This window comes from Aspergillus novofumigatus, assembly GCF_002847465.1.
Source record: "Aspergillus novofumigatus IBT 16806 chromosome Unknown P174scaffold_1, whole genome shotgun sequence".
NCBI classification, from domain to species: Eukaryota; Fungi; Ascomycota; class Eurotiomycetes; order Eurotiales; family Aspergillaceae; genus Aspergillus; species Aspergillus novofumigatus.
This window is the reverse complement of record NW_020194274.1, coordinates 2,769,350-2,794,955: the sequence shown is the minus strand read 5'-3', so window position 1 is coordinate 2,794,955 and position 25,606 is coordinate 2,769,350. Positions and strand designations below refer to the sequence as shown.

The 25,606-nt window shown below is 50.7% G+C and overlaps 13 protein-coding genes across 13 annotated transcripts; 4 read left to right on the top strand and 9 right to left on the bottom strand.

The window, feature by feature from the left end:
- Window positions 1-1,322: 1,322 nt before the first annotated feature.
- P174DRAFT_360911 (putative eukaryotic translation initiation factor 3 subunit EifCl) lies at window positions 1,323-2,898 on the top strand (the record flags this gene model as incomplete). Its single annotated transcript, XM_024821750.1, has 2 exons — window positions 1,323-1,631; window positions 1,777-2,898. The coding sequence occupies 2 exons, from the start codon at window positions 1,323-1,325 to the stop codon at window positions 2,896-2,898; spliced, it is 1,431 nt and encodes a 476-aa protein (XP_024687445.1).
- Window positions 2,899-3,620: 722 nt separating this feature from the next.
- Window positions 3,621-4,171, bottom strand: P174DRAFT_31063 (HesB/IscA family protein). Its single transcript, XM_024821647.1, has 2 exons — window positions 4,163-4,171; window positions 3,621-4,020 (listed from the first exon to the last, which is right to left on the bottom strand). The coding sequence occupies exon 2, from the start codon at window positions 3,901-3,903 to the stop codon at window positions 3,655-3,657; it is 249 nt and encodes an 82-aa protein (XP_024687444.1). The 5' UTR covers window positions 3,904-4,020; window positions 4,163-4,171; the 3' UTR covers window positions 3,621-3,654.
- Window positions 4,015-4,901, bottom strand: P174DRAFT_31047 (uncharacterized protein). The gene is made up of 2 exons (XM_024821646.1): window positions 4,193-4,901; window positions 4,015-4,020 (listed from the first exon to the last, which is right to left on the bottom strand). Exon 1 carries the CDS (start codon window positions 4,800-4,802, stop codon window positions 4,299-4,301), a length of 504 nt encoding a protein of 167 aa, XP_024687443.1. The 5' UTR covers window positions 4,803-4,901; the 3' UTR covers window positions 4,015-4,020; window positions 4,193-4,298.
- A 149-nt stretch (window positions 4,902-5,050) lies between these two features.
- Window positions 5,051-6,962, top strand: bna5-1 (kynureninase). The gene is made up of 4 exons (XM_024826252.1): window positions 5,051-5,362; window positions 5,437-5,783; window positions 5,851-6,334; window positions 6,396-6,962. Exons 1-4 carry the CDS (start codon window positions 5,173-5,175, stop codon window positions 6,836-6,838), a joined length of 1,464 nt encoding a protein of 487 aa, XP_024687442.1. The 5' UTR covers window positions 5,051-5,172; the 3' UTR covers window positions 6,839-6,962.
- A 53-nt stretch (window positions 6,963-7,015) lies between these two features.
- P174DRAFT_427096 (ER membrane protein complex subunit 4) lies at window positions 7,016-7,732 on the bottom strand (the record flags this gene model as incomplete). The annotated part of the gene is made up of 3 exons (XM_024825415.1): window positions 7,016-7,091; window positions 7,163-7,512; window positions 7,592-7,732. The coding sequence occupies 3 exons, from the start codon at window positions 7,730-7,732 to the stop codon at window positions 7,016-7,018; spliced, it is 567 nt and encodes a 188-aa protein (XP_024687441.1).
- An 897-nt stretch (window positions 7,733-8,629) lies between these two features.
- On the top strand, window positions 8,630-11,021 carry P174DRAFT_362757 (putative AP-2 adaptor complex subunit beta; the record flags this gene model as incomplete). Its single annotated transcript, XM_024821877.1, has 5 exons — window positions 8,630-8,877; window positions 8,946-9,021; window positions 9,080-9,444; window positions 9,503-9,931; window positions 9,983-11,021. The coding sequence occupies 5 exons, from the start codon at window positions 8,630-8,632 to the stop codon at window positions 11,019-11,021; spliced, it is 2,157 nt and encodes a 718-aa protein (XP_024687440.1).
- A 405-nt stretch (window positions 11,022-11,426) lies between these two features.
- Window positions 11,427-12,933, bottom strand: cwc25 (U2-type spliceosomal complex subunit CWC25; the record flags this gene model as incomplete). The annotated part of the gene is made up of 3 exons (XM_024830972.1): window positions 12,831-12,933; window positions 11,818-12,761; window positions 11,427-11,782 (listed from the first exon to the last, which is right to left on the bottom strand). Exons 1-3 carry the CDS (start codon window positions 12,854-12,856, stop codon window positions 11,427-11,429), a joined length of 1,326 nt encoding a protein of 441 aa, XP_024687439.1. The 5' UTR covers window positions 12,857-12,933.
- A 190-nt stretch (window positions 12,934-13,123) lies between these two features.
- Window positions 13,124-17,734, bottom strand: P174DRAFT_437272 (SH3 domain protein). Its single transcript, XM_024826251.1, has 5 exons — window positions 17,635-17,734; window positions 17,120-17,518; window positions 15,577-17,081; window positions 15,414-15,509; window positions 13,124-15,354 (listed from the first exon to the last, which is right to left on the bottom strand). The coding sequence occupies exons 2-5, from the start codon at window positions 17,308-17,310 to the stop codon at window positions 13,514-13,516; spliced, it is 3,633 nt and encodes a 1,210-aa protein (XP_024687438.1). The 5' UTR covers window positions 17,311-17,518; window positions 17,635-17,734; the 3' UTR covers window positions 13,124-13,513.
- A 124-nt stretch (window positions 17,735-17,858) lies between these two features.
- On the top strand, window positions 17,859-19,307 carry P174DRAFT_437271 (Rtr1/RPAP2 family protein phosphatase). The gene is made up of 2 exons (XM_024826250.1): window positions 17,859-18,646; window positions 18,688-19,307. The coding sequence occupies exons 1-2, from the start codon at window positions 18,169-18,171 to the stop codon at window positions 19,149-19,151; spliced, it is 942 nt and encodes a 313-aa protein (XP_024687437.1). The 5' UTR covers window positions 17,859-18,168; the 3' UTR covers window positions 19,152-19,307.
- A 209-nt stretch (window positions 19,308-19,516) lies between these two features.
- P174DRAFT_382534 (40S ribosomal protein eS17) lies at window positions 19,517-20,267 on the bottom strand (the record flags this gene model as incomplete). The annotated part of the gene is made up of 4 exons (XM_024823123.1): window positions 19,517-19,701; window positions 19,773-19,970; window positions 20,034-20,159; window positions 20,247-20,267. 4 exons carry the CDS (start codon window positions 20,265-20,267, stop codon window positions 19,627-19,629), a joined length of 420 nt encoding a protein of 139 aa, XP_024687436.1. The 3' UTR covers window positions 19,517-19,626.
- Window positions 20,268-20,564: 297 nt separating this feature from the next.
- Window positions 20,565-22,169, bottom strand: P174DRAFT_437269 (mitochondrial 37S ribosomal protein bS1m). The gene is made up of 2 exons (XM_024826249.1): window positions 21,344-22,169; window positions 20,565-21,267 (listed from the first exon to the last, which is right to left on the bottom strand). The coding sequence occupies exons 1-2, from the start codon at window positions 22,127-22,129 to the stop codon at window positions 20,713-20,715; spliced, it is 1,341 nt and encodes a 446-aa protein (XP_024687435.1). The 5' UTR covers window positions 22,130-22,169; the 3' UTR covers window positions 20,565-20,712.
- Window positions 22,170-22,361: 192 nt separating this feature from the next.
- Window positions 22,362-23,747, bottom strand: P174DRAFT_437268 (SDR family oxidoreductase). The gene is made up of 5 exons (XM_024826248.1): window positions 23,676-23,747; window positions 23,567-23,618; window positions 23,372-23,504; window positions 23,002-23,292; window positions 22,362-22,942 (listed from the first exon to the last, which is right to left on the bottom strand). Exons 1-5 carry the CDS (start codon window positions 23,695-23,697, stop codon window positions 22,436-22,438), a joined length of 1,005 nt encoding a protein of 334 aa, XP_024687434.1. The 5' UTR covers window positions 23,698-23,747; the 3' UTR covers window positions 22,362-22,435.
- Window positions 23,748-24,435: 688 nt separating this feature from the next.
- Window positions 24,436-25,405, bottom strand: P174DRAFT_437266 (uncharacterized protein). The gene is made up of 2 exons (XM_024826247.1): window positions 24,634-25,405; window positions 24,436-24,515 (listed from the first exon to the last, which is right to left on the bottom strand). Exon 1 carries the CDS (start codon window positions 25,104-25,106, stop codon window positions 24,843-24,845), a length of 264 nt encoding a protein of 87 aa, XP_024687433.1. The 5' UTR covers window positions 25,107-25,405; the 3' UTR covers window positions 24,436-24,515; window positions 24,634-24,842.
- Between the last annotated feature and the right edge of the window lie 201 nt (window positions 25,406-25,606).

Sequence of the window (25,606 nt, the reverse complement as noted above, 5' to 3'; positions counted from 1 at the left end):
AGCGTCCTTGGTTGGAAGTGCTGGCTTGACCAGATACAGTCAAGAAATTCAATGAACTCTATGACTGGAGACTTTGTTTGGAATGCTCGCTTCCTGATTTCTTGGAGAGATTATTCGAGTTCGTGTCAAAGCAATGGAGGGAGGGAGGGATGGGTGGCATATGGACGACAAGTGTGCTACCCGACGGGAGAACGGTAAGTTGAAGCTACGGGGTATGGTATCCTGTATGACTTGCAAACCGACTTGCAACACGCTACTAGGTACTATGGAATTTGTATGGTAGATCCAGCATGTAAGCATGGTAAGTACGAGCTTCTACGAATATTGCTGAATAGCTGCGTCATGTATCCAAGCATTAATCCATGGTTGACACCATACTTCACACTACCTATTATCCACCATATACCTGAACTCACGATCGTCCCGTATGGTATGGCTGTCATAGAATAGTCCTCCTGGAGTAGACTATTTTACAGGCTTTTTTCCCCCCCAAAATGGCAGGGCAGGACATGGCACTCCAGGAGTCCAGGGCCACCGGCACTCCACATGGGAGACAAACTTGATGTTGCACTGAACCCGGAGAAACCCCTGGAGCTTACCTTACCTTAGGTCTTGCCCAGTTGAGTGATTCAAGCCCTACTTATGCATGGTCCTTCACACGAGCAGCTTTGGAGAGCTCCAATGACCTGGTTACGAAACCCAAATATGTTATCATGACACACGGACTCACGGAGAGGACTACTAGTCTATTTCCGCTTGCTAGTTTGCTCTAGGCTCTGCATGTTCGTGATTCCTACCCATTTGGAGGTCTCATATATGATAAAAATCTCAGTCCTAATCCGAATGATGGTACAGAGAAAGAAAAGCCACGGAGCTTCTCATCTATAGCCTGAAGATAAGCACATTCCAGTTTGAAGGAAGGAAAATTTTTTGTTGGTTCTCGGCTTAGGACTTCTTTCGCTCCGTCATGGCCACATACCTAGGTAGAATTCACACCTGGCAAGGACGGGATATGCACGGGATATGAAAGCAACTTCCCGATTTGGAAAGATTACTGTATGACAGTCATTGAATATCACGTGATGTTTACGGCATAAATGCATAGATGACTCAGCTCACTTTCTATGCAGAGATAAGATAAACACAAACCTCTTCAAGCGAAAACCCTCAAAATTCGACGCCGCCGAAACAATTATCCCACACGCCGACGTCAACCAGCACCGCCGAACGACGTATCTCCCTCCGCAGCTCTCGCTTGCCGACCGATACCGATACGATCTCACTGGATATTTTCCCGTTATCGGATTACCTCCAGAGTCAATATGTCGTACGAAGAGCGCGTCAATGCGCACCCTAACCTGGGCGACGAGTCCGATGTCGAGGAGGAGGCCCTCGTCAACGACTACCGCGAGCAAGTGAATTTTGACGATGGCATGAGCGAGCTGGAGCGGACAACATCCCTTGGGACTGGTTCCCAAACACAAGATCTCCAGGCTCAGCTTGCCGCTGCTGCCACCCCGCTTGAATACCAGGCCACTCTCGAGACCAAGTTCGCAAGCTATGACAACTACTGCAGCCTGTTCCACTACATCCTGAACTCCGAAGGCCCTGTCGAGCTGGAGGTGCCATCTGTACGTACTCATTTTCTGGCCCACTTTGCTCTATGGAAGCAAATCTCCACGGGCTCTGTGTATCTTCTCCGCGGTTTCGCCAATGTCATTTTATGGCCGCTGTTGAGACAATTGCTAACTGCGCATACCTGTTTCTTTCATATAGTACTACTGGGCCTGGGATGTGATCGATGAATTCATCTACCAGTTTGAATCGTTCTGCCGCTACCGTAACCGTGTCGCCCGCAGCGGCTCCAACGAAGAGGAGGCACAACTCCTGCGCGAGAACCCGAACACATGGGGCTGCTACTCCGTCCTCAACGTTCTTTACTCCCTTATTCAGAAATCGCAGATTAACGAACAATTGGCTGCTATGAAGCGCGGAGAGGATCCGTTGGCATTCGCTGGTGAATACGGCTCCCGCCCTCTGTATAAGATGCTGGGATACTTCTCTATCATCGGTCTGCTGCGTGTCCACTGCTTGTTGGGAGACTTCAGCCTTGCTCTCAAGACCCTCGATGACATTGAGATGAACAAGAAGGCCATGTTCGCTCGTGTCATGGCAGCCCACTTCACCACTTACTACTATGTGGGTTTCTCGTACATGATGATGCGTCGTTACGGCGACGCCATTCGCATGTTCAGTCACATTCTGGTCTATGTCTCGCGGACAAAGAACTTCCAAAAGGGTGGCAACAACTATGATGCCATTGCTAAGAAGAACGACCAGATGTATGCTCTGATCGCGATCTGCGTGGCTCTCCACCCCACTCGTCTGGACGACACTATCCACTCGGCTCTGCGTGAGAAGTACGGCGAGCAGCTTCTTCGTCTCCAGCACGGCGGTCCCGATGCTCTTCCTCTGTTCGAGGAGCTCTTCCGCTCCGCTTGCCCCAAGTTCATCAGCCCCACTCCCCCTGACTTTGACAACCCGGCTCTTAACATCGACCCTGTCGACCACCACACCGCTATTTTCATGGACGAGGTCAAGAACACCTTGTACAACCCTACCATCCGGTCGTACCTCAAGCTTTACACGACTATGGACCTGAAGAAGCTCGCCGGTTTCCTTGAGGTCCAGCCCGAGGTTCTCCGCTCTTGGCTGCTGGTGAACAAGCAGCGCAGCCGTCAGGTGCGCTGGGTTGAGGGTGGCCTGTTGGAGGGTGAGGTCGTCAGCGCGAATGACCTCGACTATGCGTTGGAGAATGACCTGATCCACGTCAGCGAAACCAAGGCCGGCCGCCGTCTGGTGGACTGGTACCTGCGAAACTTGGCCAGAGTTTACTAGATGGCCACTTCCTTTCACTCAGAACCTCTGCCTGAGGCTTTGAAATGAGGTATGTTTTATGTCTGAGGATATGTCAGGCATTCCATTGGACACCGAGCAGTCCAGCGGTAACGCCTCAACCGCTCCAGGAGTTATGAAAAGCCGATCAGGGGGCTAGAGGTTGCAGCTAAGTGGTCGATGGGAATAGGGCGTTTGGAAAACCCTAATCTTGAAGTGGTGCCAATCATTCTTCCTTGAAAGAAAACAGAGGGGTAAAAGAGGCAGTAGGGGGAGGATTAGCCACTCTCGTGATAAATCTTGTTCCGTGTCCCCCATTTTCTCTTTATCTTCATTTTCAGTTCTCGTTTGTTCTTAACAAGCTGTATCCCAGGTTTACGGCCTTGATTTTCTCGGGACACGGGTTCGTCGCGATCAAAATGAGTTTAGATGGTTGATTCAGGGGCGTAAATGTTACATTTATGTTTCTCTAATTCCTTATTATACGGTCTATGCATCATGTTTGCAAATAAAAGAAATGTCTCACTTCAGTAATGGTTCCTTGAGACTGGCCCGGCCAAGCTTCAACTTGCACATAATATATATTTATAAGCCTGTCACAAGAAGATTCGGTGGGTATAGAAGCCCAGCTCATCACCCAAACGAGAAGTGGGGTATGGTATCTATTACTCTATCTGATAAAATATTGTGATATACATCGAAGAGAATGTGCAGTCGGTTCTGATATCTCACCATCCAAATCCTGGCCAAGGAGATTGTTTAATCCTTGACATCGAAACTCGTTCCGCAACCGCAGTTGCTCGTTGCCCGCGGATTATCAACAATCTTAAATTGGCTGCCAATCAGTTCCATCGTATAGTCCACCGTGCTCCCCGATAAGAGTTCCAAAGAGGGTTCATCCATGACCACCTTTGCTTCGCCGGGCCCCGAGGTCGTGCCCTGTTCGGGTTCCGCTTCGAATACCGTGTCTTCCTCGGGGTCTATCTTCGAGGCTGCCTCGAGAGACATGAGGTACTGGAAGCCGTGACAACCTCCGCTGGTAACAGTGATCCGAAGATGGTGGTATGGATTCTCCTCCTTTGTTGCCGACGGGGAAGAGGATGAATCCGTGATTTCTCGAAGACGCTGGCCAGGAAGTCAGTACTCTTGAAAAATGATATGCTCCTTGGGAATGAGAAGTAAAAGAAAGAAAATAAAATAAAATAAACAGGTGAAAGAGAAGACAAATTGGACAAGCCAAAAACAGAGAGGTCATCAAAAAACATACAACAGCCGGGATTCGCTGGTGGTCACCCACCCAACTACTAACCGGCCGGCGTGTGGCTTAAGTACGGCTGAGCGGACGGGAAGCCCTGTTTTCCACACCCTATGGTCGTATGTGCTAGATCTGTGTTCAACGAGGCTTATACCCCGGTGACGCAGCTCTTCACCTCTCGATAAAGCGCTGTTATGTAAATCCCGAGGATGCCACGGCAGATAGTACCCTTCATGGTCTGATGCACGATTTCCGGAAAGGGGCAGAGCCACAATTTTAAGAAAGTTATCCAACATACCTCCGCTGCCCGAGGAGAAATATTGATCATCAACGTGTTCCCTTCATCGTCCATCCTCGGATTCTGTACAACTTTCGCGCCTGCCCGAGCAGTTGATGCGGAGAAAGCACAGCGTGGGCGGTAATTCAGAGAACGTCTTGTGGAGGGGATCCGAAACAAAGCATTGGCTGTGGAAGGGATCAGAGAGCTCGAAATAGACCGAGGAATAGTGGTGCTGCATGAGGAGAAAGGCGCGGACAAGCGGCAGGCCGAATTTGATGCTCTGCTGGATGTGAAGCGTACGATCGCCACACCAGGCATGTTTTGGCGTCGCGATAGACGAAGAACGGCTGAGGATAACGCTGGCTGAGACATTATTGCGGTAGAATTTAGGAGTTGTCAAGATGTTTGTCGAACAAGTCGCATATTATTTTCAGGTCCTTTGCATAAGGCAATGCTTGTTTGTCATCGGCAACCTTGATTATATATCCTGCAACACCAATAAGTTTCCCGTTAGTCAGATGGTTCCGCATAACGCCATTGGTCAGTTGCATCGGTAAGCAGCGGCAGAATAATGATTTCCGTCGACGATAGTCGTCATGGAGGGGTGACAACCCCGAGGCGCAATGGACAATGTTGCCATGAAGTGCCTAGCCCATTCACGAAACTGACAACGTCTTGCAGTAATCTGTGGCGTCTAGGCGAGATATACTTTACACCATCGCTCACGCAAAGTCCACGCAGAATGGGTTCTCGACTACATGTTCAGGAAATTCAGGGCGGACCCCCGCTTCCTTACGAAGATGATATCAGGGCATTTTGCAAAGAGTATGCAGAGTTACTAGATGCACAAGACCCTTTGCGGCGCTTCAGAGACGAGTTTATCATTCCATCAAAAAAGGATCTAAAAAGAAAGACTCTGTTCCCAAACGATGGTATGTACGTACGGCTTCGTGTGGACGCCCCATTTGCTTCGCTAATACAAGCTGTGTCTGCGTCCATGCTGCAGAAACTGAAGAGACGTCCGATGAAGAATGTATTTACCTCTGCGGCAACTCGCTTGGCCTTCAACCCCGTAGCACCCGGAAATACATCGAATACTACCTTCGGACATGGGCAACCAAGGGCGTAACCGGTCATTTTGTTCCGCATGACGACCAGCTGCTTCCTCCATTTGTTGATGTCGACGAGGCTGGAGCCAAACTCATGGCCCCGATTGTGGGTGCACTAAAAAGCGAAGTAGCAGTGATGGGCACGTTAACGACCAACCTACACCTCCTGATGGCCAGCTTCTATCGACCCACTCGGGAAAGATATAAGATCGTCATCGAAGGCAAGGCATTTCCGAGTGATCATGTACGTTTTCTGGAGATGATTCCGTCTTCAACGTTATGCGGCCAAAGCTAACAGGAATCCGAGTTAGTATGCCGTTGAATCCCAGATCAGGCATCACAAGCTCGACCCAAAGGATGCCATGGTCCTTATAGAGCCAGAAGACCTTGATCGGCCCATTCTGGACACAGACTATATCCTCCGAGTCATCGATGAGAATGCGCATAGCACTGCTCTGATCCTCCTATCCGCAATCCAATTCTATACCGGGCAATACTTCGATATTCAAAGGATCACCGCTCATGCCCAGTCTAAAGGTATTCTTGTTGGCTGGGATTGTGCCCATGCAGCAGGCAATGTTGACCTACGACTGCATGATTGGAACGTCGATTTTGCTGCTTGGTGTACCTACAAGTACCTCAACGCCGGACCTGGAGGGATGGCAGCTTTGTTTGTCCATGAGAGGCATGGCCGAGTGGACATGGAACAGGCCGCATCTGGGAAGGAGGCTTTCTATCCGCGGTTTTCTGGCTGGTGGGGAGGGGATAAGCAAACTCGTTTCTTGATGAACAACCGTATGTTGATCTCGCCGATTCAGATGTGTGTTATATTGAATTTCTGACTTTGTATGACCAGACTTCGTGCCCCAGCAAGGAGCGGCCGGGTTTCAGCTATCCAACCCATCAGTTCTGGATATGAATGCAGTAATGGCATCACTGGAATTGTTTAATCAAACATCGATGGCTGAAATCCGCAAAAAGTCCTTGAACCTCACAGGATACCTGGAACACCTCCTTCTCTGCGACCCTAAAACCGAGAGTTCCGAGAAAAGACCATTCACCATCATCACTCCCTCAAATCCAGCAGAGCGTGGAGCTCAATTGAGTATACGTCTCCAACCAGGCCTTCTCGACCGTGTCCTTGAATCGTTGGATGAGGATGCAGTAATCATAGACGAGAGGAAACCAGACGTCATTCGGGTTGCACCGGCACCTCTGTATAACACGTATGTAGAGGTGTGGCGATTTGCCCAAATCTTCCACCTTGCCTGTGATAAAGCGCTTCGTGGTCGAGAGTAACATAGCAACACTGTGATGGCAACAATATTTTTTACGAGCCACGGATGTACATACGTTGACCGTATATACAGTTGAACATCAGGGGCATCATGAACCAATGTAGCAAGTGCAAAGAAGAGCAGAATTTCCGTTGCTTTCTTATTGTTCCTATTTGAAAGATTTTTGTGGATATACACTTTAACCGAAAGCAAAATAAGCTCGCTCCAGAGGTTGTCGTTCCGACTCCCAAGCAAGCCAATCTGATCTGGTAGTCCTGTTTTGGAATTTCGTATTAGTAAATCTGCGAGAGATAACCGCGATGAGCACAAGGGTGATAGATCATACGGCAAAAGTCCCATGGCATTAACCTTCCAAATTCCCAATCCCAGCAAAACCAGTTGCATCAGGACATAAACGGCCTTCACTCCGATCAACTGCCCGCGAATACCTTCGGTGTCAAACTTCGAAAAGACAGTATTCGTGTTCATCAAACCCTGGATAGGGCCTTTGAACAACATGAAGACCATCATGATACTGAAGATCTGAAGGCTGTTTCCAGACATGTACATCATGATCGCATTCATGGGGATCTGCTTCGAAGGAGCGAGAGCAATCTCCCATGCTTTTTTCAGCTTTAGAGTATCGGTTTCGCCAGGCTTAGCGGTGGTGGAGGTAGTTGATTGCTGTTGAGCACGCTAAATAACAACACAGTTAGTCTGCTTCGGAAGATGACTGCGCTCACGCAGACAATTCTACGCATAGAGAGTGACTTACGCCCTTGCCTAGTACTTTGCTGCTGGAGAATCCCGGAGGATCAGGGATACTGGATGCGGCCTTGGTAGGACGCGGCATAGGGGTGTTCAGCGCAACCACCCATTGCGGCGGTGGTGGAGGATTGAAAGGTTTGGAAGCCATACTGGATGACTTGGCGCAAGGACACGGTCGGCGCCGTTCTTTTGGAGCCGAAATCCGTGAGAGACCGGCGAGTTGGAGCAAGATTGCAAATGATGCAGATTGATGGTCAGGACGGAGTTGATCTAATCGGTGGTCAAAACTCCCCACAAGCACGCGGAGCTGGCGGCAGCCGATCCACTCCTGATTCCCTAAACCGTTCGACGGATCCAGAACGTTTAAACCACAATGATATCTGGCACATATAATTTCATTTTCTTATTTTGAGTCTTTGTGTCTATTACTTGATATCCCCGACGGCGCGATATTCCACGCCAAACCCAGACTTGATTCAGAGAAGGCTTGAGCATCTGCCATACGGACACTTTGTGAAAACGACTTAGGCACCACGACGATTCCCAAAGGCATGGAGGCGTTGAAGGAGCAGAGCAGCTGAAGGGAAATAGCACGGCCACCTGGAACGATCATCCGTTCTTCTAAATCGCCCTTGACAAGATTCATGTGAATCCGCGATCGAAGCCGAGTCCGATCCTCACACGGAAACGTTTCGCAGACTTGAAAGGAGCTAAGGAGACTCTATTTGCCCGTCCGCAAAGCCACACACCATGAGTTCCAGCGGGGTGATGCGAAGCTGTTCGCTAGGGTATGTTAATATGCTTGCTTTGGTGGTCATCGGACCTACCCAGGTAATGGAAGTGCGACCAAGCACTCCATTGACGCATTGCCTTATCTTCCCCTCGCTTCCCCCTCACATCGAGTCTTGTCTTGAAGAGTCGTCTAATGACGAAGCTGGCTGGCATTCTTGCCCCTTGTATTCTCCCAGAAGCCCACCTGCCGTTGTATACTTGCTTCCATCAGATCGATTATCTACTTATATGATTCAAAATCACTTTTCCCTCTATGTTCATCGCCGTGCTTCCTTATGCGACCAACTATGGCTTACCATTCACTCAATCTTCACAGGGCAAAGTTGCGGAGCTGCGACAGGAGCTCAATAGCGGCGGCAAGAAGGACAAGAATTTCTCGGCGAAGAAAATAGCGCTCAAGAAGATCGTTGCCAATATGACCATGAGCAACAATGACATGGTCGCCTTATTTCCCGATGTGATTGGTTGTATGAACCTGCCCAGCCTGGAGATAAAGAAGATGTACGTCCCTGGGGAGGATCGCAGATACAAGGCGCAGGCACCTATGGACGACTGACTCTGTACAATAGGTGCTTTCTCTTCCTGGTCAACTACTCAAGGATGAAGCCCGATGTTGCCTTGAAGGCGCTGCCCATATTGGTAGATGTATGGACGATCTTGTATTGATAAATGTTCCTATTCATGAGCTAACATTGGGTCTCAGGATATGGACGACTCGAACCCGCTTGTGCGCGCGTTGGCTCTGCGAACCATCTCATATGTGCACGTTCGCGAGTTCGTCGAAGCAACCGTTCAACCTCTTAAACGTTTGATGGGGGACATTGATCCTTATGTTCGGAAAACTGCAGCTTTTTGCGTTTCAAAGCTGTACGAGCACGATAAGAAGATGGTTGAGGGCTCGGACCTCATCGATCGGCTCAATCGAATGCTCAAGGATGAGAATCCAACCGTCGTGTCGAGTGTTCTTGCTTCTTTGACAGATATCTGGGGACGAAGTGAATCGATATCCCTGACGATTGACTATGCAAGCGCCTCAAAACTTGTTTCTATCCTACCAGACTGTTCTGAGTAAGACGATCTGCCCTTGATCCTTCCGTATGCTTTGTCCGCGCTGCTAACTAACTAGATGGGGGCAAACTTACATCCTTGATGCTTTGATGTCATATGTGCCTCAGGACACAGCAGAAGCACTCCTCCTCGCTGAGCGTGTAGCTCCTCGCCTTTCCCACTCCAACTCCTCTGTTGTCCTCACGTCGATCCGTGTCATCCTCTATCTCATGAACTACATAGCCGATGAAAGGCACATCACTTCTTTGTCGAAGAAGCTATCACCACCTCTTGTTACTCTGCTGTCAAAACCTCCAGAAGTGCAGTACTTGGCTCTCCGAAATGCCATTCTCATTTTACAGAAGAGACCCGAAGTTCTAAGGAACGACATCCGAGTCTTTTTCTGCAACTACAATGACCCGATTTATGTCAAAGTGACAAAACTCGAGTTAATATTTATGCTGACCACGAAGGAAAATATTGGAATTGTGTTAGCGGAGTTGCGAGAGTGAGTCCAATGCTCCCCAACAATATGTCCATTGACTGATTCAGTATAAAGATATGCAACCGAGATCGACGTTCATTTCGTGCGAAAAGCCGTTCGTGCCATCGGGAAACTGGCCATCAAAATTGAATCTGCAGCACGGCAGTGCATCGACACTCTCCTGGAGTTGGTTAATGCCAAAATCCCTTATATTGTGCAAGAGGCGACTGTTGTCATTCGGAATATCTTCCGCAAGTATCCCAACCAGTACGAAAGCATTATCAGCAACGTCATTCAGAATATCGACGAATTGGATGAACCAGAAGCAAAGGCAGCCATCATCTGGATCATCGGGCAATATGCAGACCGCATTGAGAACTCGGACGGACTGCTCCAGGATTACCTGGCCACCTTCCACGACGAGACGGTTGAAGTGCAACTCGCCCTCTTGACAGCCACCGTCAAGCTCTTTATCCAACGCCCCACCAAGGGCCAACAGCTCGTACCTCAGGTCCTAAAATGGTGCACAGAAGAAACAGACGACCCGGATCTCAGGGATAGAGGGTACATGTACTGGCGTCTGCTGTCGACCGACCCGGCTACCGCGAAGCAGGTCGTGATGGGCCAGAAACCCCCTATCAGCGCAGAAAGCGAGAAGCTGGATTCGCGCACCCTAGAAGAACTCTGCTTGAACGTCGGCACGCTGGCAACTGTGTACCTCAAACCCGTCCAGCAAGTTTTCCGCTCTGCGCGGACCCGACGACTGCAATACAGCCCTGCCCTGCAGAAACCTCAAGACGAGAACGGAAGTAGTGCTTGGCAATTCCTCGCCGGTACTGGGGCGGATTCCGGCGCTATGGCCAATGCATCACCGACGAACGGTTCTGGTACCGGTGCAAGCAGCATGAATGCCGCCGTGAGCGCCGCAGACATGTACTTCAACAGCGTCGGAAGCCAGCAGATGGCGGCACTCGACCTGGGTGGTCGAGAAGATGGCGGTGCTGGCGGTGGTGGAGCCTCGCAGACTCAATACGTGGTCAACCAGAACCAGCAGCAGGTGTACCAGCCTCAGCTGGCTGGCGGGGCGGCGACAGGCGAGTTGCTATTGTTTTAATGTAGGATAGGTTTTTCGATTCTTCTGTAGGAAATGTTTTTTATACTTAAATCTAGCGTTGTCAACCGCAGCCCTTCGTGATACCTGTATAATCCAATTATGGCATTCTCATTCCTGAACTCCGCTGTATTACTTCAAGCCGATAATATACTGAATCTTAACTTTGGCGTGGAAGAGGAACCGATGCCCAAGGCTCGAAAAAATTACTTTTCTTTTTCTCAGCCGGTGCGCAACGAGAGCAAAGCTATTGGTTTGCTGCGAAGTCCAGGGTATAACAGCTGCTTGAAACTAATTTCATGCCCCATGCCGGAATTGAACGCCATAGAGAAGCCCCAATACATAATAACCAATAAAAGAACCAAGAACATAGGTGATGACGACGCCCAAGACATGGTATGGCGTTCCTTAATCCTCCATCCTTTCCAAGCCACCACGACTGCGTCGAATCCGATCGTCCAGACTATCTTCCTGGAGCTGACGATGGAGTTGACCAACAAAGCGACCTCGTTCAGAACGCTGCTTTTCGTCTGCCTCGCGCTCTTTCTCTTCCATAGCTGTGACCTCGACAATGCGCTGAAGACGCTTTTGTTCCAACTCGTCTGCGTTGGACATCATCTCAGCCAGCTTCTTTTTGCGTTCCTCCTCCAGATCCTTTTCTTTGTTACCAGCAGCTTCATCTCTAGTATTCCAGGTCCGTTCCCTAGGATTCGAGTCTTTGGGTTCCTTGTTATCTCTCCTGTCGTTGCCTCGGGAGGATGATTCTGGCCGACCAGGGTCTCTCGAGTCTCTGCGATACCCATTGCTCCTGTCCTCTGGGAGGCGTCTATCGGAGTGATGATTGCCGCGTCGAGGAGATGGCGAACGATCTTCATAAGACTTTCGCCGTGTGGAGTCGTCATATCGGTCACCACGGCTCTTGTATCTGCTGGAATGACGGTCTCCGTCTTCCCTATCTGCTCTGCGGTCTCTCTCACTCCGACGATCATGGCTCCGATCACGGTCTCTGCGCTCATCTCTGCGATCATCCCGTCTATCTCTCTCATCTCTGTAAGCTCGATCATCCCCCGTTTCCTGTCGGCCCGGTCTGGCGACAGGGGAGACCGAGACCTGTGCCGATGTGATCGATGACGGTGAGAACGGTGTGTATCCTCATCTCCATGTCTCGAGCGCCTATGGCTGCGATCCCGATCGCGACTCCGATCTCGGTCACCACGGTCACGACGGCGTTCCCTATCCCTATCACCACGATCCCTATCACGATCCTTGTCACGGATATGCTGACTCCGTCTCACTGATTCCTTCACCATATTCTCATAAGCAGCCTGCTCGCGTTTCTTGATCTCGAGTAACGGGTCCGCCATGACCTTCGCCATAGTGTCACGGGGGTTATTCACGGGTGGCGGGGTGGCATTAGCCGCCACGACATCAGTCCCCTTCTCCAGCTTCTTGCTCTCATCGTTTTTGAGCAGAATCCCATCAATACGGCGTTTGCCTAATAGGTATCCCTCCATCTCTTCGGCATAGTGACCTGTTGCGCTCGACGGCGCCTGGTACATCCAATCGACCCGATTCAGCTGGCGACCTTTCCCCGAAGCTTCTTGCAAGCGCTGTAGTTCTTGAATCTGGCGCTCTTCTTCCCGTTCACGTCGAAGTTGCTCGATGCGTTTGCGTTCCTCTAGGGCTCGTTTCTCTTCCGCCCACACGCGCTCCTGATTGCGGAGCAGCGATGGGTGCCATGATCTGACATGTTTGGTGAGTAAGAGCGATACAAAAAGGGATAGTTGCGGCTGTGGAAATGTAGGTACTTACTTCTTCAAATTCAGATCGCCACCCATTTTGACAGTGATGACGCCGTGACGCTGCGTTGGTTGCGGGGCAAGAGTTGGTTGAAGCTCTTGAAGATAAGGAAATCGGAGTTGGGCTGAATGCCTAAACAGGAAACGACGGAAATCAGGTTGCCACCGTTATTGGTGCCTTTAATTTCAGGCATCAGAACTGGCAAACCTGCAGCAAACACAGGCCAACGGACAACATATGCTCCACTATGTTATGTAACCTCTGATATGTATATTCAGTGGGAATTATGCAGTGATAGACGGCCATTACAAACACTTCATAGGCAGTTTGATTGAGACAAAGCATTAGTAGATACATGGAAGCAGAAAATAAATGGCTTGAAAGTGATCAAATGGTCGGTGAAGGAAATCTGATAACTGCAGGCAACTAACGAAGCAGCTCCCTGCCATCCATGTACATGAAAGAAAATTAAACATGTACCCGAATCGACTTGAAAGCTTAGGTATCTGCACAACCGCCCGCGCTTTCGTAGATCTCTCGCAGAATATTAAAGGATGAAGGAGACAAGGCAAGGGCAGATAGAGATCATATCTCCTCCCGTACACGTAACACATACAATCTCCCACTTCGATGGCTGCCCGTAAATCTCAGGGAGAGTGCTTTTGCAACTGACGTAGCGTCATGGCCAGGCATTCTCAACTCTCCCAGCCTACCCAGATTCGAGGCATAACTCGCCACACCTTGCATTCTCCACTTCGCAAATCATTGAGCTTGAAGCTCTCTACCTTCACCTTCTTGCTTTCTCTGCCTTGCTCCCATGCGCGGATCTTTTTCTTGGTACCATCCCAGTCAACGACAATACCGACATGATCCGGCTTACCGACTTCAGCATTGTATTTCTGGTGCATTGTGCCTCGGTGGCCTTGGAACCGCGCGTTGCGGAAAGTGACGATATCTCCAGCTCGGATCTCGTCGTTCTGTTGCACAGATGCATTGGCCAAATTTGCATAAACCAAGGCACCATAGGCGCGTGTACCGACAGGGAGGAGTGCATCTTTCAATGGACTAAGCAGATGCTGGACCAAGCCAAACGGAGTACCATCCGAGACAGTTGTATTCTGAATAGCGTTCACAGCATCCGAGATACGGGTACCGAATTGCGCATGCGCCTTCTCAAGCTGGTCCTGGCGCGGCTGCAGCGGTGGAGGTTCGTGACGCTGCTCCAAGGACACATCGGAAGGATTTCGGGCGTCATATGCCACTGTGATCACGGTCTGCGAATAGTCCATGAACAGGACATAGACATCTTTGGAAATCGTGGTCTTTCCGCCCCGCTTAGTGGACGTCGATTCCTCCGCTTCAAAGAGAACATCCTTGCGATTTTGGAAAACAGGCGGAGGGGTATTAGGCTGTGTCCACCAGAGAGAGCCTTCCGCCAGATCCACATCCATAGCAATGAAGCCTTGATCTATGGACGGACGAGACGCATCCATAGATCTCCGCAGATTAGGCTGGCCCCTAGGAATGTCTAAAGATGCACGATTACTTCGTGGCGCTGACGGGGGTGGCGCGCTAGGTGGCAGAGTGGGAGGAGGCGCAAAAGAAGATCTCTTTTCCAGAGGCGGAGCTGCTGATCTCTCCGAGGGGCTTTGGACGGCGGGAGACGCGTCGTACATGTCCTCGGAATCATGTTCAGCAGCCTGGGAAGGAGCCACCGGGGGTGACTCTGGGCGGCCAAGAGGCACAGGTGGAACTCTCGGTGCGGGCACACCATGCTGAGGGGCAGAATAGCGATATGGATCATATTCTTCTTCCCCTCCGAATGACAGCTCTCTGTGAGGAGGCGGCGGTGGTGGTCCTCTAGGAGACTCAAGAGAAGCGCCTCCGCTGCTCTTCGGTGGCTGAATGGGTGGCGGCGGTGGAACGGCTCTGGGCGCAGAAGGAGGTGGTGGAGGAGGAAGGCGCGTCTCTTGAGGGCTTCGTGGAGACTGAAGAGAATGGTCATCGGTTATAGTACCTTCGTCAACGCTAGAATCGCGGCCATGAGATTTCAAGGCATCTTTGAATTTGGCCCCAGACGCGATATCCGTATCGTAATCACCATCATACTCGGTGACTTCTCCCTCAAGGTCTTCACCAGCTTGGCGAGGTTGCGAGACCGCGCTCGCTCTGCTATCTGCAGTTGATCTACGGCGGATGTTGCCAGGAGGTGGCGGGGGAGGAGCCCTGCCCTGGAACTGTGGTGACATCGGTGGATTTGTTGGGATCGGCGGAGGCGGGCGACTCATTCTCTTCTCCGAGGGGAGAGTAGGAGACTTTGGAGAGGTAGGTTCGTAGGTTGAGGAGCGCCGCGAATCGAGATGGTCCGGAAGGGGAGGAGCCGAAGCCGACTGAGCAGCTGCAGGCCGTTCCTGCTCCGCTTCGGTGGCATTCAAAGAGAGATCCGTCGCACGTACAGAAAGTTCGTCGTCCGATTCTTCACCGAGATCAGCAGAAGTCGTCGCAGTCTTCGGCGGAGGAGGGACAGGTCGAGAATCTCCTAGATGTCAGCGCTGCCAACCTCGAGATATAGGGAGACATAATCATTAGACTCACCACCTGGAACAGCCGGTGAAGACAGCGGCCGGTCTTGAGGAATCGGAGGCGGGGCGGGCCGTGTTTCTCTCGGCGGAGGCGGGGGTACTGGACGCTCTGTAAGATGTAAGTGATGGTCCAAAGGTGACTGCGATCATTGTCCGCAGGAAACAAGGATGCGTACCCTGAGGTGCGGCAGGCCTCTCATCAGGAGCGCGACGAGAAGGATCCTCCTCCACGACGTCCTCTACATCAGGAATTTCCTGAGGAGGATGCTGTTCGGTGACGGAAGCAGGCTGAGGCACATCCTCTTCCTTCTCTACGCTTGGAGAAGCTGCTGTTGGCCTAACGGCGTTCATTCCCGGCAGCGCCATCACGGGGACGGGTGGAGCAGTTGCTGGAGCAGCCCGATCTGAGTCTTCCGTCTTTTTCTCTGCCTCCGCAGCTGCCTTTGGTTTGCGAGGTCCTGCGCCCGGAACAGGCATCCCGCCAGGAGGACCAAAGAACCCCATCATACCCATACCACCGCTCATCTTGGCCATCCTTTCCCTGAGCTCCATCCTACGCTTGATTTCGGGGTCGATCTCTTCCTCTTCCTCGTCCTCTTCTTCATCACTCTCATTTCCCTCGTCCTCTTCAAGCTTGTCGCTAGCTTCTTTCTTTTTCTCAGGCTCCGGTGCTTGACGAGTCTCGGTCCCAGAACGATCTTCGAGGTCCTCCTTGCTTGTTGAAGTCTCTTCCGCATCTTCAGTATCAGCGGCGGCGGAGTAGTCAGCGTCGTTAGCATCACTGGCCGGCTCCGGTCCAGGCGGGGGGGTTCCTGACTGTCCCTCAGGTAGAGGACCAGGCTTCACGGTCTCGACACTGTGATCCCTCGCCGATGGAGCTGCACCAGAGCCTTCATGCTCCTGTTCTTCCACGGCGGTGCGGTCCTCGTGAGATTCAATACGCTGCTTAGGTGGCCTCTTAGCCTTCTCCTTCTTCTGAGCTGCTTCAGCATGGCGAGCCGCTTGCTCCAATTGCTGCTTCTGCAAAAGAGCAATTCGCTCCTTTAAGCTGGTTGGCTTTGGCTGATCTTCCGCCCCTTCTTCAGTTGCTTCGGTGGGTGCAGGTCTGCTTTCAGAAACCGGAGGCTCGCGCATAGCACGCTCCTGTACTTCCGTATCCTCTTCCCGCCGATAGATCTTCGGAGGAGGCTCTCTAGGCGGAGGCACAAAGGAATTCTTGCTTGGAGGGGGCGCAACAAATGGTTTCTTGATGAACGATGTCGGATTCTGGCCGCCGAAGCCCCCTGGCTTGTAAGGCGCGATAGGCGGCGCAGCGGGTTTGTTGAAAGCCGCGATCCGGTCCTTAAATGATGACCCACTAGGTTTCTCTGCGACCGGGGGAGGTGCTGGTTTAGATGCCGATTTGGTGGCTGGCTCTTTCGGCTCACTTGACTCCGAGGGAGCGGTTGGCGGGGCCGCCGGGATTGGAGCTTGAGCTTGAACTGGCTGTGGCGGAGAAGAGACCTCAAACGCCGGCGCTTGCGCAGTAACCGGAGGTGATCTGGGCGGTTCGAGAACAGGTTCCTGTTCGAGCGAAAGGGCGCTCTCCGGTGCTGGCCCCGGAGAGGGAAGGCGTTCTGCACGAGTTTCCGCAGCAGCGGGTTCGGACGGAGCGGCAGCATTGGCTTCTTTCTTTGGTCTGCTAGGGCGTGTCGGCCGCGGGGGGCAGGAGGTTCATACCTCTCCACGAAATTCTTCGGGAAGATGCCTTCTACCTTGACCCCCGAGTCATTCGTGTACTCGCCATAGTACCACTCCGCATCTTCCTCGGCAGTAACGGTTATGATTTGGCCGATTGGGAAATTAAGGTCATCATCATGGTCCGAAGTATACTCGAAGACCGATTTGACCGTGAACGGCGGGCTGGACATCTGGCAAGCCGAACTCTGTTGCGAAGGAATTGTTTGTAGTCGAAATATTAGGCTAATCGACACGAAATGGTAAGGTGGAAGCGCTGCGGGTGGTCCACAAAGGAGGGACGGAGAAAGGAGCTCTATATGTTATTAAGAGAAGCCTTCCTGGACGATCTCAATGCAGTCGGTCATATGGAAATGCACTTTGCGAATGAAGGAATGTATGCTGGATGCAAAAGAGAGTAATCTGTCAGCCTGATCGATCCACAGTATGTACGTCAGAGTATATGCCCCTAAGGCAAGCGAGCACCCTGAGACTGGTAACTGAAATAAGTCACTCACTATACAAAGGGGAACTGATCTTAGATGAGACACAGTGCCTGTGTGATTTAATGCCAAGGATGTAGAAAATAACAGGACGAGGGGTTTAGAGAAGACGAAGAGGAGGAGACATCGAGGGGAATCACGGAGGTGGCAGTAGGCTCGTAGCAGCGAGTGGTGGTCGTCACTGTCAGGCGGGACAGGGTGCTCCACCACGGGCGATCAGCGGCTACCTAATAACAATGCTCACTTCTATTTCACTTTTTACAGAAATGGTGGTTATCCTTTAACAAGATACATTGGATTAAGGCACTACTACTTTCAAGTACTCAAATTTTCAACTGTATTTTCCTTTGGTGCTTGTTTTTAATTGAATCTCAGCTACATCATCCCACTGCTGGCTCAGTAAAAGCTTTCATCGAATCCGGGGTTTGCCTCGTGCCGGCCCGACAAAACACCACTACTGTATCAGCTTCATTTTCTTTGCTTTTCTTACTCTGCTACTGAGCACAACGATAGTGTCGCTGCTGAGGTCATTCAAATTCAAAGCTCATCATGTCCGCGAATAAACCTATTCTCAAAACTTCTCTTCCAACTGCACATGCAGCCTCCTCAACAGCAGCACTACAAAAGCCCAGCAATGCCCGTCGTGCGCCATCCAAGTCGAAGGCGCCCGAGCAGCAAAAGGGCCAACCTACGAACAGGTCAAACGTCGACCCACGACATCTCGCAATCGCCATGCATCATGCGCACCAGATTCAGGCACAGAAAGACACAGAAGCTCTCATCCTAGACCGCATCCTCGAGCTGGTCAATTTTCCTTCTTCGCCGTCGGCAGACCCCGCCACTCCGTCTGCTGAAGACGCTCGAGCTTTCAAAGCAGCCCTCGTTCCCTTCCAACCTGCTGACTACGATAATTTGATTCTTGAACGTAACATCGAGGGCCTCTGTGGATATGGTTTATGTCCCAACGAGCACCGCAAAGAGGATGTTAAAGGCAAGTTCAGGATCACATGGGGCGCCAAGGGTAGTGGTCCTGGGGTCGTGGCCGCGAGATGAATATTGTCCCGAAAGAGAAGCTCGAAATGTGGTGTTCGGACGAATGCGCCGAACGAGCGATGTATATACGGGTGCAGTTGGCAGAGGAACCTGCATGGGAGCGCCGGGATGGGAGCCACGCCAAGGAGCTCGTATTACTCGAAGAAGACAGAGCAAGGGCACGGAAAGGAAAGAGCAAGATGAGCAGTTCAGCCACCTTGAAAGAAGTCACTGGTCAATTGGAAGACCTTCACATGGAAGGGACTGAAGGGCCGAATGATCTTGCAAGCGGCATCTCTGGCATATCTTTTCTTGATGCCGCTCGCTCTCGTGAGCTCGCCATGGAACGTGGAGATGCAAATCCAGCTCTTCGAGCCGGCAGAGTGGACATAGCAATCCGAGAGAATGAGGATGTCTCCCACGAGGTCACCCCTCCGCAAATGCGGCCAGGCGATGACAAAGGAGGCTCCATTGAAGGCTACGTGCCAAAGGAGATGTGATTTCGATATGCACCAATCTCGTCATTTGACATGGGCCTGGTCGCGGCAGAGTTCGATGGGATGTTTCGTTTTGTGATTCTACGGCGTCTTTGTGTTGATGACGATACCCAATTTACTGTTGTAGATAGACTGGAATAAACTGAATTTGATCCAATGCGGTGCAGTCGATGGTGCAGTTCGCACAAAAGAAAGGTTGCGACTCTCTGGTGACATTCTGGACATCATGCAGAGAGAACCTCCTACGCAGCGTCCGCGCCGAGGCGGATAGTAAGCAAAAGGAGAAATTTTGGCAATCAAGCGTCATCTCCACCAGGAGAATCGGCGACACCTTTCTCAGCGAGAATTATGTTCATTCCTGTGTCTCTAGGCTACATGATAGCTGCGAAGCCAGCCAGAGCAAGCATGATTGAGCACGCCATAGACCGACCGAAGACAATCATTAACTTTTTTCATTGAGGCCCGAGGGTGCGCGTATCTACCGGAAGCGGCGGGGGCGCTCCTGAACCTGCTGCTGGGAGACGTTGACAACGTTGACCTTGAGGTTGTCGAACTGTAGTTGAGAAGATGAGTTAACGGACTGCTTTTAAACCACGAACAAACGCGTCGAGAAGCAGAACTTACGCCCATGGACTTGAGGAGGTCCTTGGTGTCGGCATCGACATCGAGCTGGCCGGACTCGGTCTGGGAAACATCCAGAGCGGAGACCTCAGGAACGTACTGATCCTTGCGCTCACGCTCCTCCTCCTGCAGCTTGAAAGAGATACCGCGGACAGGGCCACGCTGGATACGCTTCATAAGGTGGGTGGTGTAACCAGCGATCTAGTTTTTCGTCAGCAAGTCATATTCCGACAGCTGTTTACGGCTCAATATTAGATTGCCTACCTTGTTGCGAAGACGCTTGGAGGCAATGATAGCGATCTCATCACAAAGACGCTTGTTGGTCTCGAAGTCGAGCGTCAACTTGGGGTAGTAGCGCTCGATGATGACCTTGGCGGACCTCTTGACTGTCTATTGAAGAAAAACCCACTTCGTCAGAATTGACACTCTTTTGGCTCTCGTTCGAAGATAACTCATGATGCTTTATCTCTAACTTACCTTGGTTCTAACGCGACCCATTTTGGCGGTTGTGTGCTGGCGGGATGGATGTTCGGAAGACGAGACCTAATCGATCCTATTTTCTTGCTATATTGGAGAGCCTGGTGTGCGGAAACCCTAACTATGATCACATGATAAGCCTTACCCTCACTAAAGCGCCAAGAAATTAGTCGCCAGTCTAACCTTGCATCGAAGTACACCTTTCCCAATGAGGTAAGTAGATATCTAGGTAGGTTATTTTCGGACTTATCAACGAAGTACTCAGATGAGTGTTGAATTGCCAAGCTTGTGCCATTGACAGCACTTCTTGTGAGTTTAGAATGATATTCGATATGTTCATTTGCCCCCAGAATTTAATTTACATAATGCATCCAAACTTTATATCAATAGAGCAGTAGGAAATAAGAGTAATCTAATCGTACAGGCAGCCCTCCGTATCACCAGATATAGACCTCGTGACAAGCTCTTAAATAGAGCTGAGGGTCCTCAAAAGGTTTCGTGCAACGTCTTCTCTACCTTTATCGGGCTGGTCTGCTGCAGACATATCCTGTCCCCTCCGAGCATAGGGCAAATTTGCCAGTTTGTCCAACCTGGGCACCACACGCTGGTCCGCACGGGCGGCCGGGGAAATACTTGTCGAGCTTGGCTTCTGGTATTCTTCAATACCATAAGGCGCCTTAGCAGTGGCACTAGCCCGGTATGACGCGAGGCCGATTCTACCGTCCGAGTCAACCGAAGCACGGATGGGAGTAACCCAGTACTTCCCACCACCGGGGATGGATGCGTCGAAGTACCCAAGACCTGCTGGCGAGCCTTGTTCAATGAAAGTCATGGCGTTGAGATCTTCCACCGCAATACCACCAACACCAGCAATAGCCTTAGATGTTTTGCCCTTGAATCGACCCTTCGGCCGCAGGATACGGGCCTGCACGGGGCGTTGGTATGCCTGGGGTCCGAATTTCGGGTGGTTGTAGATCAGAGCGTGAGACCGCGTATATGAGAGACCAGCAGAAGGGTGTGTCTTCGGGGGCCAGATACAGCATACTCCGCAGAGGAGAGTTTGGTACCAGGAGATTGGTAGTACTTGTGCCCGATACGATCGCTAGGGACGGCGGGGGCGATGGAAGATCCAACAGTTCAAATACCACGGGGCCAAGAGAGAAGGGATCGGCTCGCAGCGATTTGATGTACCTTTGGAACTCTTCCTCGGTGACGTTGAGCGGACCAAGTGCTTCTAGATCCTCGCCGTTATCCTGGGCTTGCTTTCTGCGTTCAGCAGTTCGCTTGGCAATGAAGTGCTCACGAAGCTTCTGAAGTAGCTCAGGCTTCCTCTCGCGCACTTTATTTAGATAAGCCTTGAATTCCGCCTCTGTCTGTCCCGCGAGCCAAGGCCCAGAATGTCTGAACTGTTTAGCACCAGGCTGCTGAAGGCCTTTGCTCGTATCTGTATTGTCAACCACGGATTCGAAAGGGCTTTGATGTCTAGGCACCATGCTAGTCGCGTAGTTGACCTTGGAAGGAAGGGACATGGGCATGTGAAGCTCCTGGAATTTCTCCAAGGTCACCGTGTGGTCGGCGGCAGATTCGAAGTCTGTGACATGTTCAAATGTGTCGAGTACGTTGAGGCGGACGACAGGCCGGGACGACTTTTCCGATGTCGACTTTGCAGGTAGCGGTCGCTTCAAACCCCAATCTCCTCTCGCTAGCGATGAAGCCGGGGTGACAATGGATGCTCGGATCGGATGAGGCAGGGTTGCGGTGTCGGATTCGAAAACGGTCTTCGAGGTTGCATCTTGCTGGGGCAACGGTAAGGCTGAGGGAAGCGCGAAAAGACGGGACTTCCGAAGAAGATTCGCCGTCGGCGATAACCTGGCTGTCGCCATGGGCGTTATTGAAGACAACTGTAATGTCTCGATGTTGTCGCTTCGATGCGGAGTGAGCTGGAGAAAAGTTGATTGCACCATGCATGCCAAGCCGAGTACGGTGAGTGACAGCGCCCAGAAGCGCAAATTATTTGATTTCCCCAATAATTACTGATTACACCGTTGTGTCTCTGAATGATCCAGAGAGGTATATTATTATTCTTATTTCGTCATGGATTCAAAATGGTTGAAATATTTTTTTCCAAGGCCCAAACTATATATGCATTGAGCTCTATTTCTACACTATACTCGACCTTTTCTTGCTGTTCATGCCCCAACAGCCAACAACGACTTGACTGTTTCTGTAACCGATTGCTCCAATGACCGGTACTGGATTCCCAAGACCTCGATTGATTTCTTATTGTTAAAACCGTATACGTCAGCCGGAGTATCATCTGGCGAGTCCTTGGGGGGTAGTCTATCAGACAGCTCAGGATATGCTTTGCGAATGATATCAGCGACAGCCTTATTTGAGAAATAGCCGGCTGTGAGGAAAAATCTTTGGCCGCCTGCTTCCGGGACTTCTATAGCTCTGACGTGTGCCAGAGCAACATCACGGACATCTACCCACAGGAATGTGCCCGTAGGGGGAAGACCGTCTTTGCAATGGCCACGGACCATCTCGGCAATCCGCTTATTGGAAGTGTTGATGGCGTCGAGCGAGTTCAAGTAATGCACGATTGGACCCAGCACCAAAGGTGGGTTGATGGTTGCAATGTCAAAGTTGGGTTTCTCTTTTTCGACAAAGTCCCAAGCAGCCTTTTCTGCAAAAGTCTTGGGGTAGGCGCATATGTCAGCCAAGCACAATGCGAAATACGAGGCTGTATACATACCTTACTACCTCTGTAGGTTGCAGAAGGATCCAGCGCTTCTTCCCAGGTAACGGGGTTCCAGTTCTCCTCGCTGTACTCCTTGGCATGCTGCTTGGGATTGACAATCGCCGCAAAAGATGAGGTGATAACGACTCTCTTGACCGTTGGTGCGTAGGCCTTGATCGCCTTGAGAATACCTGTCGTTCCCTTGATTGCAGGGTCCAAGAAATCCTTCACGGGATCGGTAACATTGAAGTGGAAAGGAGAGGCAGTGTGAAGGACATAGTCGAATGGTGGATTAGATTTGACAGCCTTAAAAGCGATTAGCTTAGAGCTGCTGGACGGACCACGCCAGTGACATTGACGGCCTCAAGAAAGAAAAAGCACTTACCTCATCGAAAGCTCCATCTGCTGCGACATCTTTGACAATAACAAACGACAGCTTCTCCTTTGGCGTATTGGGATGAGCTTCGAGAATCTTCTGGCCCTTCTCCTCGGATCGAACAGTTACCACAACATCATATCTGTATTGTACCCCGGTCAGCTAACCCAGAACAGCCCATGGCATTAGGTATCCTGCACTTACCCGCGTGCCAGCAGCACATCGATACAATGAGCAGCGATGAAGCCACTTCCTCCTAGACCGAGCATTAGGCTACAGACTCAAAGGCAGGATAGTACTTGGAGATGCTTACCAGTCAGAAGAACTTTAACCATTGTGCCAGTGATTGAGAAGGGTCTGGTTGCACCAAATGCCTAAGTGAGGGATACAAGTCAACGTACGTCCTTGAGGAGACACACTGTGTTTAAGTACCTAGTCTTGCATCCCACGTTGTTCCTGATCTTCCCCACTATTGTTGTGGTTGTCAATGGACTAGCAAATCAGAGGTCTCGTGGTGATTACAAATATCACAGAAAGTTTGCGTCAATGAAGGCGGAAATAGATGGAAAGAAGACATGTTAAGTCCGTCGGATTAATCTCCTGGAGGCTAACACTCGGGATGAAGTCCATTCAATATCTCAACCTTCTTTGGGCCTGAGCCATTTGGGGAGGGTAAGATATCGGTTTGGTGGGGTTTCTCCGACCAAAAGCAGATGACGTCGAACACTGATAAGTACAAGGTAGGAACTTCAGGCGCTAAAAGGAGTCAGTTCTCCGGGGTATCATGGCGCCGTTATAACAGCCGATTTGAAAATGGGCTGCAAAATATATAGAGGCTTTTATACATTGCAACTAGCGAAATACTAGTCGATTATGGCTACTCCATGCTGGCAATATCACTTCCAATGTCTTGACTCTCCGCTCTAGAATCGGAACTATAGTCTCCTTATGAATACATGGCTGATTTCTCGACTAATCCAGAGTGATTTACTCCTCTATCAATTCCGAATGCCGGTTCGAAAATACTTTAGGGCGTACCTTGTTTCACCGATGACCTGCTGTGCTCAGAGTTGCCGGGTTGACAGGGCCCTTGTGCTCCTTGAAGAAAGCAAGGAATGCACAACTATTTCAACCCTTTCCTGTGTCAATTGACCTAACCAATCAGAGTGAATCTCTTCAGAGGTACCTTGGCTGTATTGCGAGCGGAAGCTCTTCAAAAGCGAAGAATCACGCGCAAGCTTGCTACAAAGGCAGGAGCCGCAATACATTACCTTCCCATAGCTTGATTTCGTCTGCATTGGGATATACTGTGCTCTGGAATCAGATAGCACATGCTGAATGGACTGGTGCCGGACTTGAGAGACGTCAATGTCTTGTCCCTCGAGTAGGGCAACCGTCCAAAAGGTCAACCCTGTTTGGAAATCGTTCCTTGTCAACACACGCGACAGGGATTCGCGGCAATGGATCCTTAGTCTGCTTGCTAACCGAGCTCGGATGGTATGCTCTTAGAATGAATCAACCGTTCGTTTTGTGAACATGGGATTGCCACGGTGCTTTTGTTCCGATGTAGAATGCTTGCAATCAGGCGTAGTATTCCAGGAGCGACTGTGTAAATATTAGGCATTGGAAATAGCGCAAAGAATGAATTTGGGCTCTGCTCTAGAACGTTGCTTGCGCACACGTGCAAGACACCAGGGTCATCTGATGAGGTCACATTTGGGACCCCAGTAGTGCCCGAGTCCATGGAACAGAAAGCTTCGGTTGCACAGTCTGGAATCCAAGTTGTTAATAGATGAAGCGCATAATGAGAGCCCCTAGCGTCTTAATGCTTTCGAAAACTCTAATCAGCTTGTAGTCCCGAAGCTTTTATTGACCGATCCAGGCGATTTGTATGTAGAACCGCAGTAAGGTATCTCTCGGCTAGATATCAAACCGGTGAAGAGTTGCCTCAAGAGCATCTCAGCTCCATGTACAAATAGCGCCTTGCAATAATCATCCATACTAGAAAGGGTTGTTGTAGTTTCTGGAAATTCCAGAAAAGAGGTTGACCAAGTAATAGCCAAGTGAGTAATCAGTTTGGACTGGATACTGAGCAGATGCCCCAGGCGAGAACAGGTGTGGTCCGTGCACGATCCCGCCAGGCTCTTGAGACGTTCACCTCATCCATCACTGCTACTGATGCCCACTGCTGTCCCATCGACCTCCTGTTTTTTATGTCGACCTCGTGTTAAATTGCATGCCCTA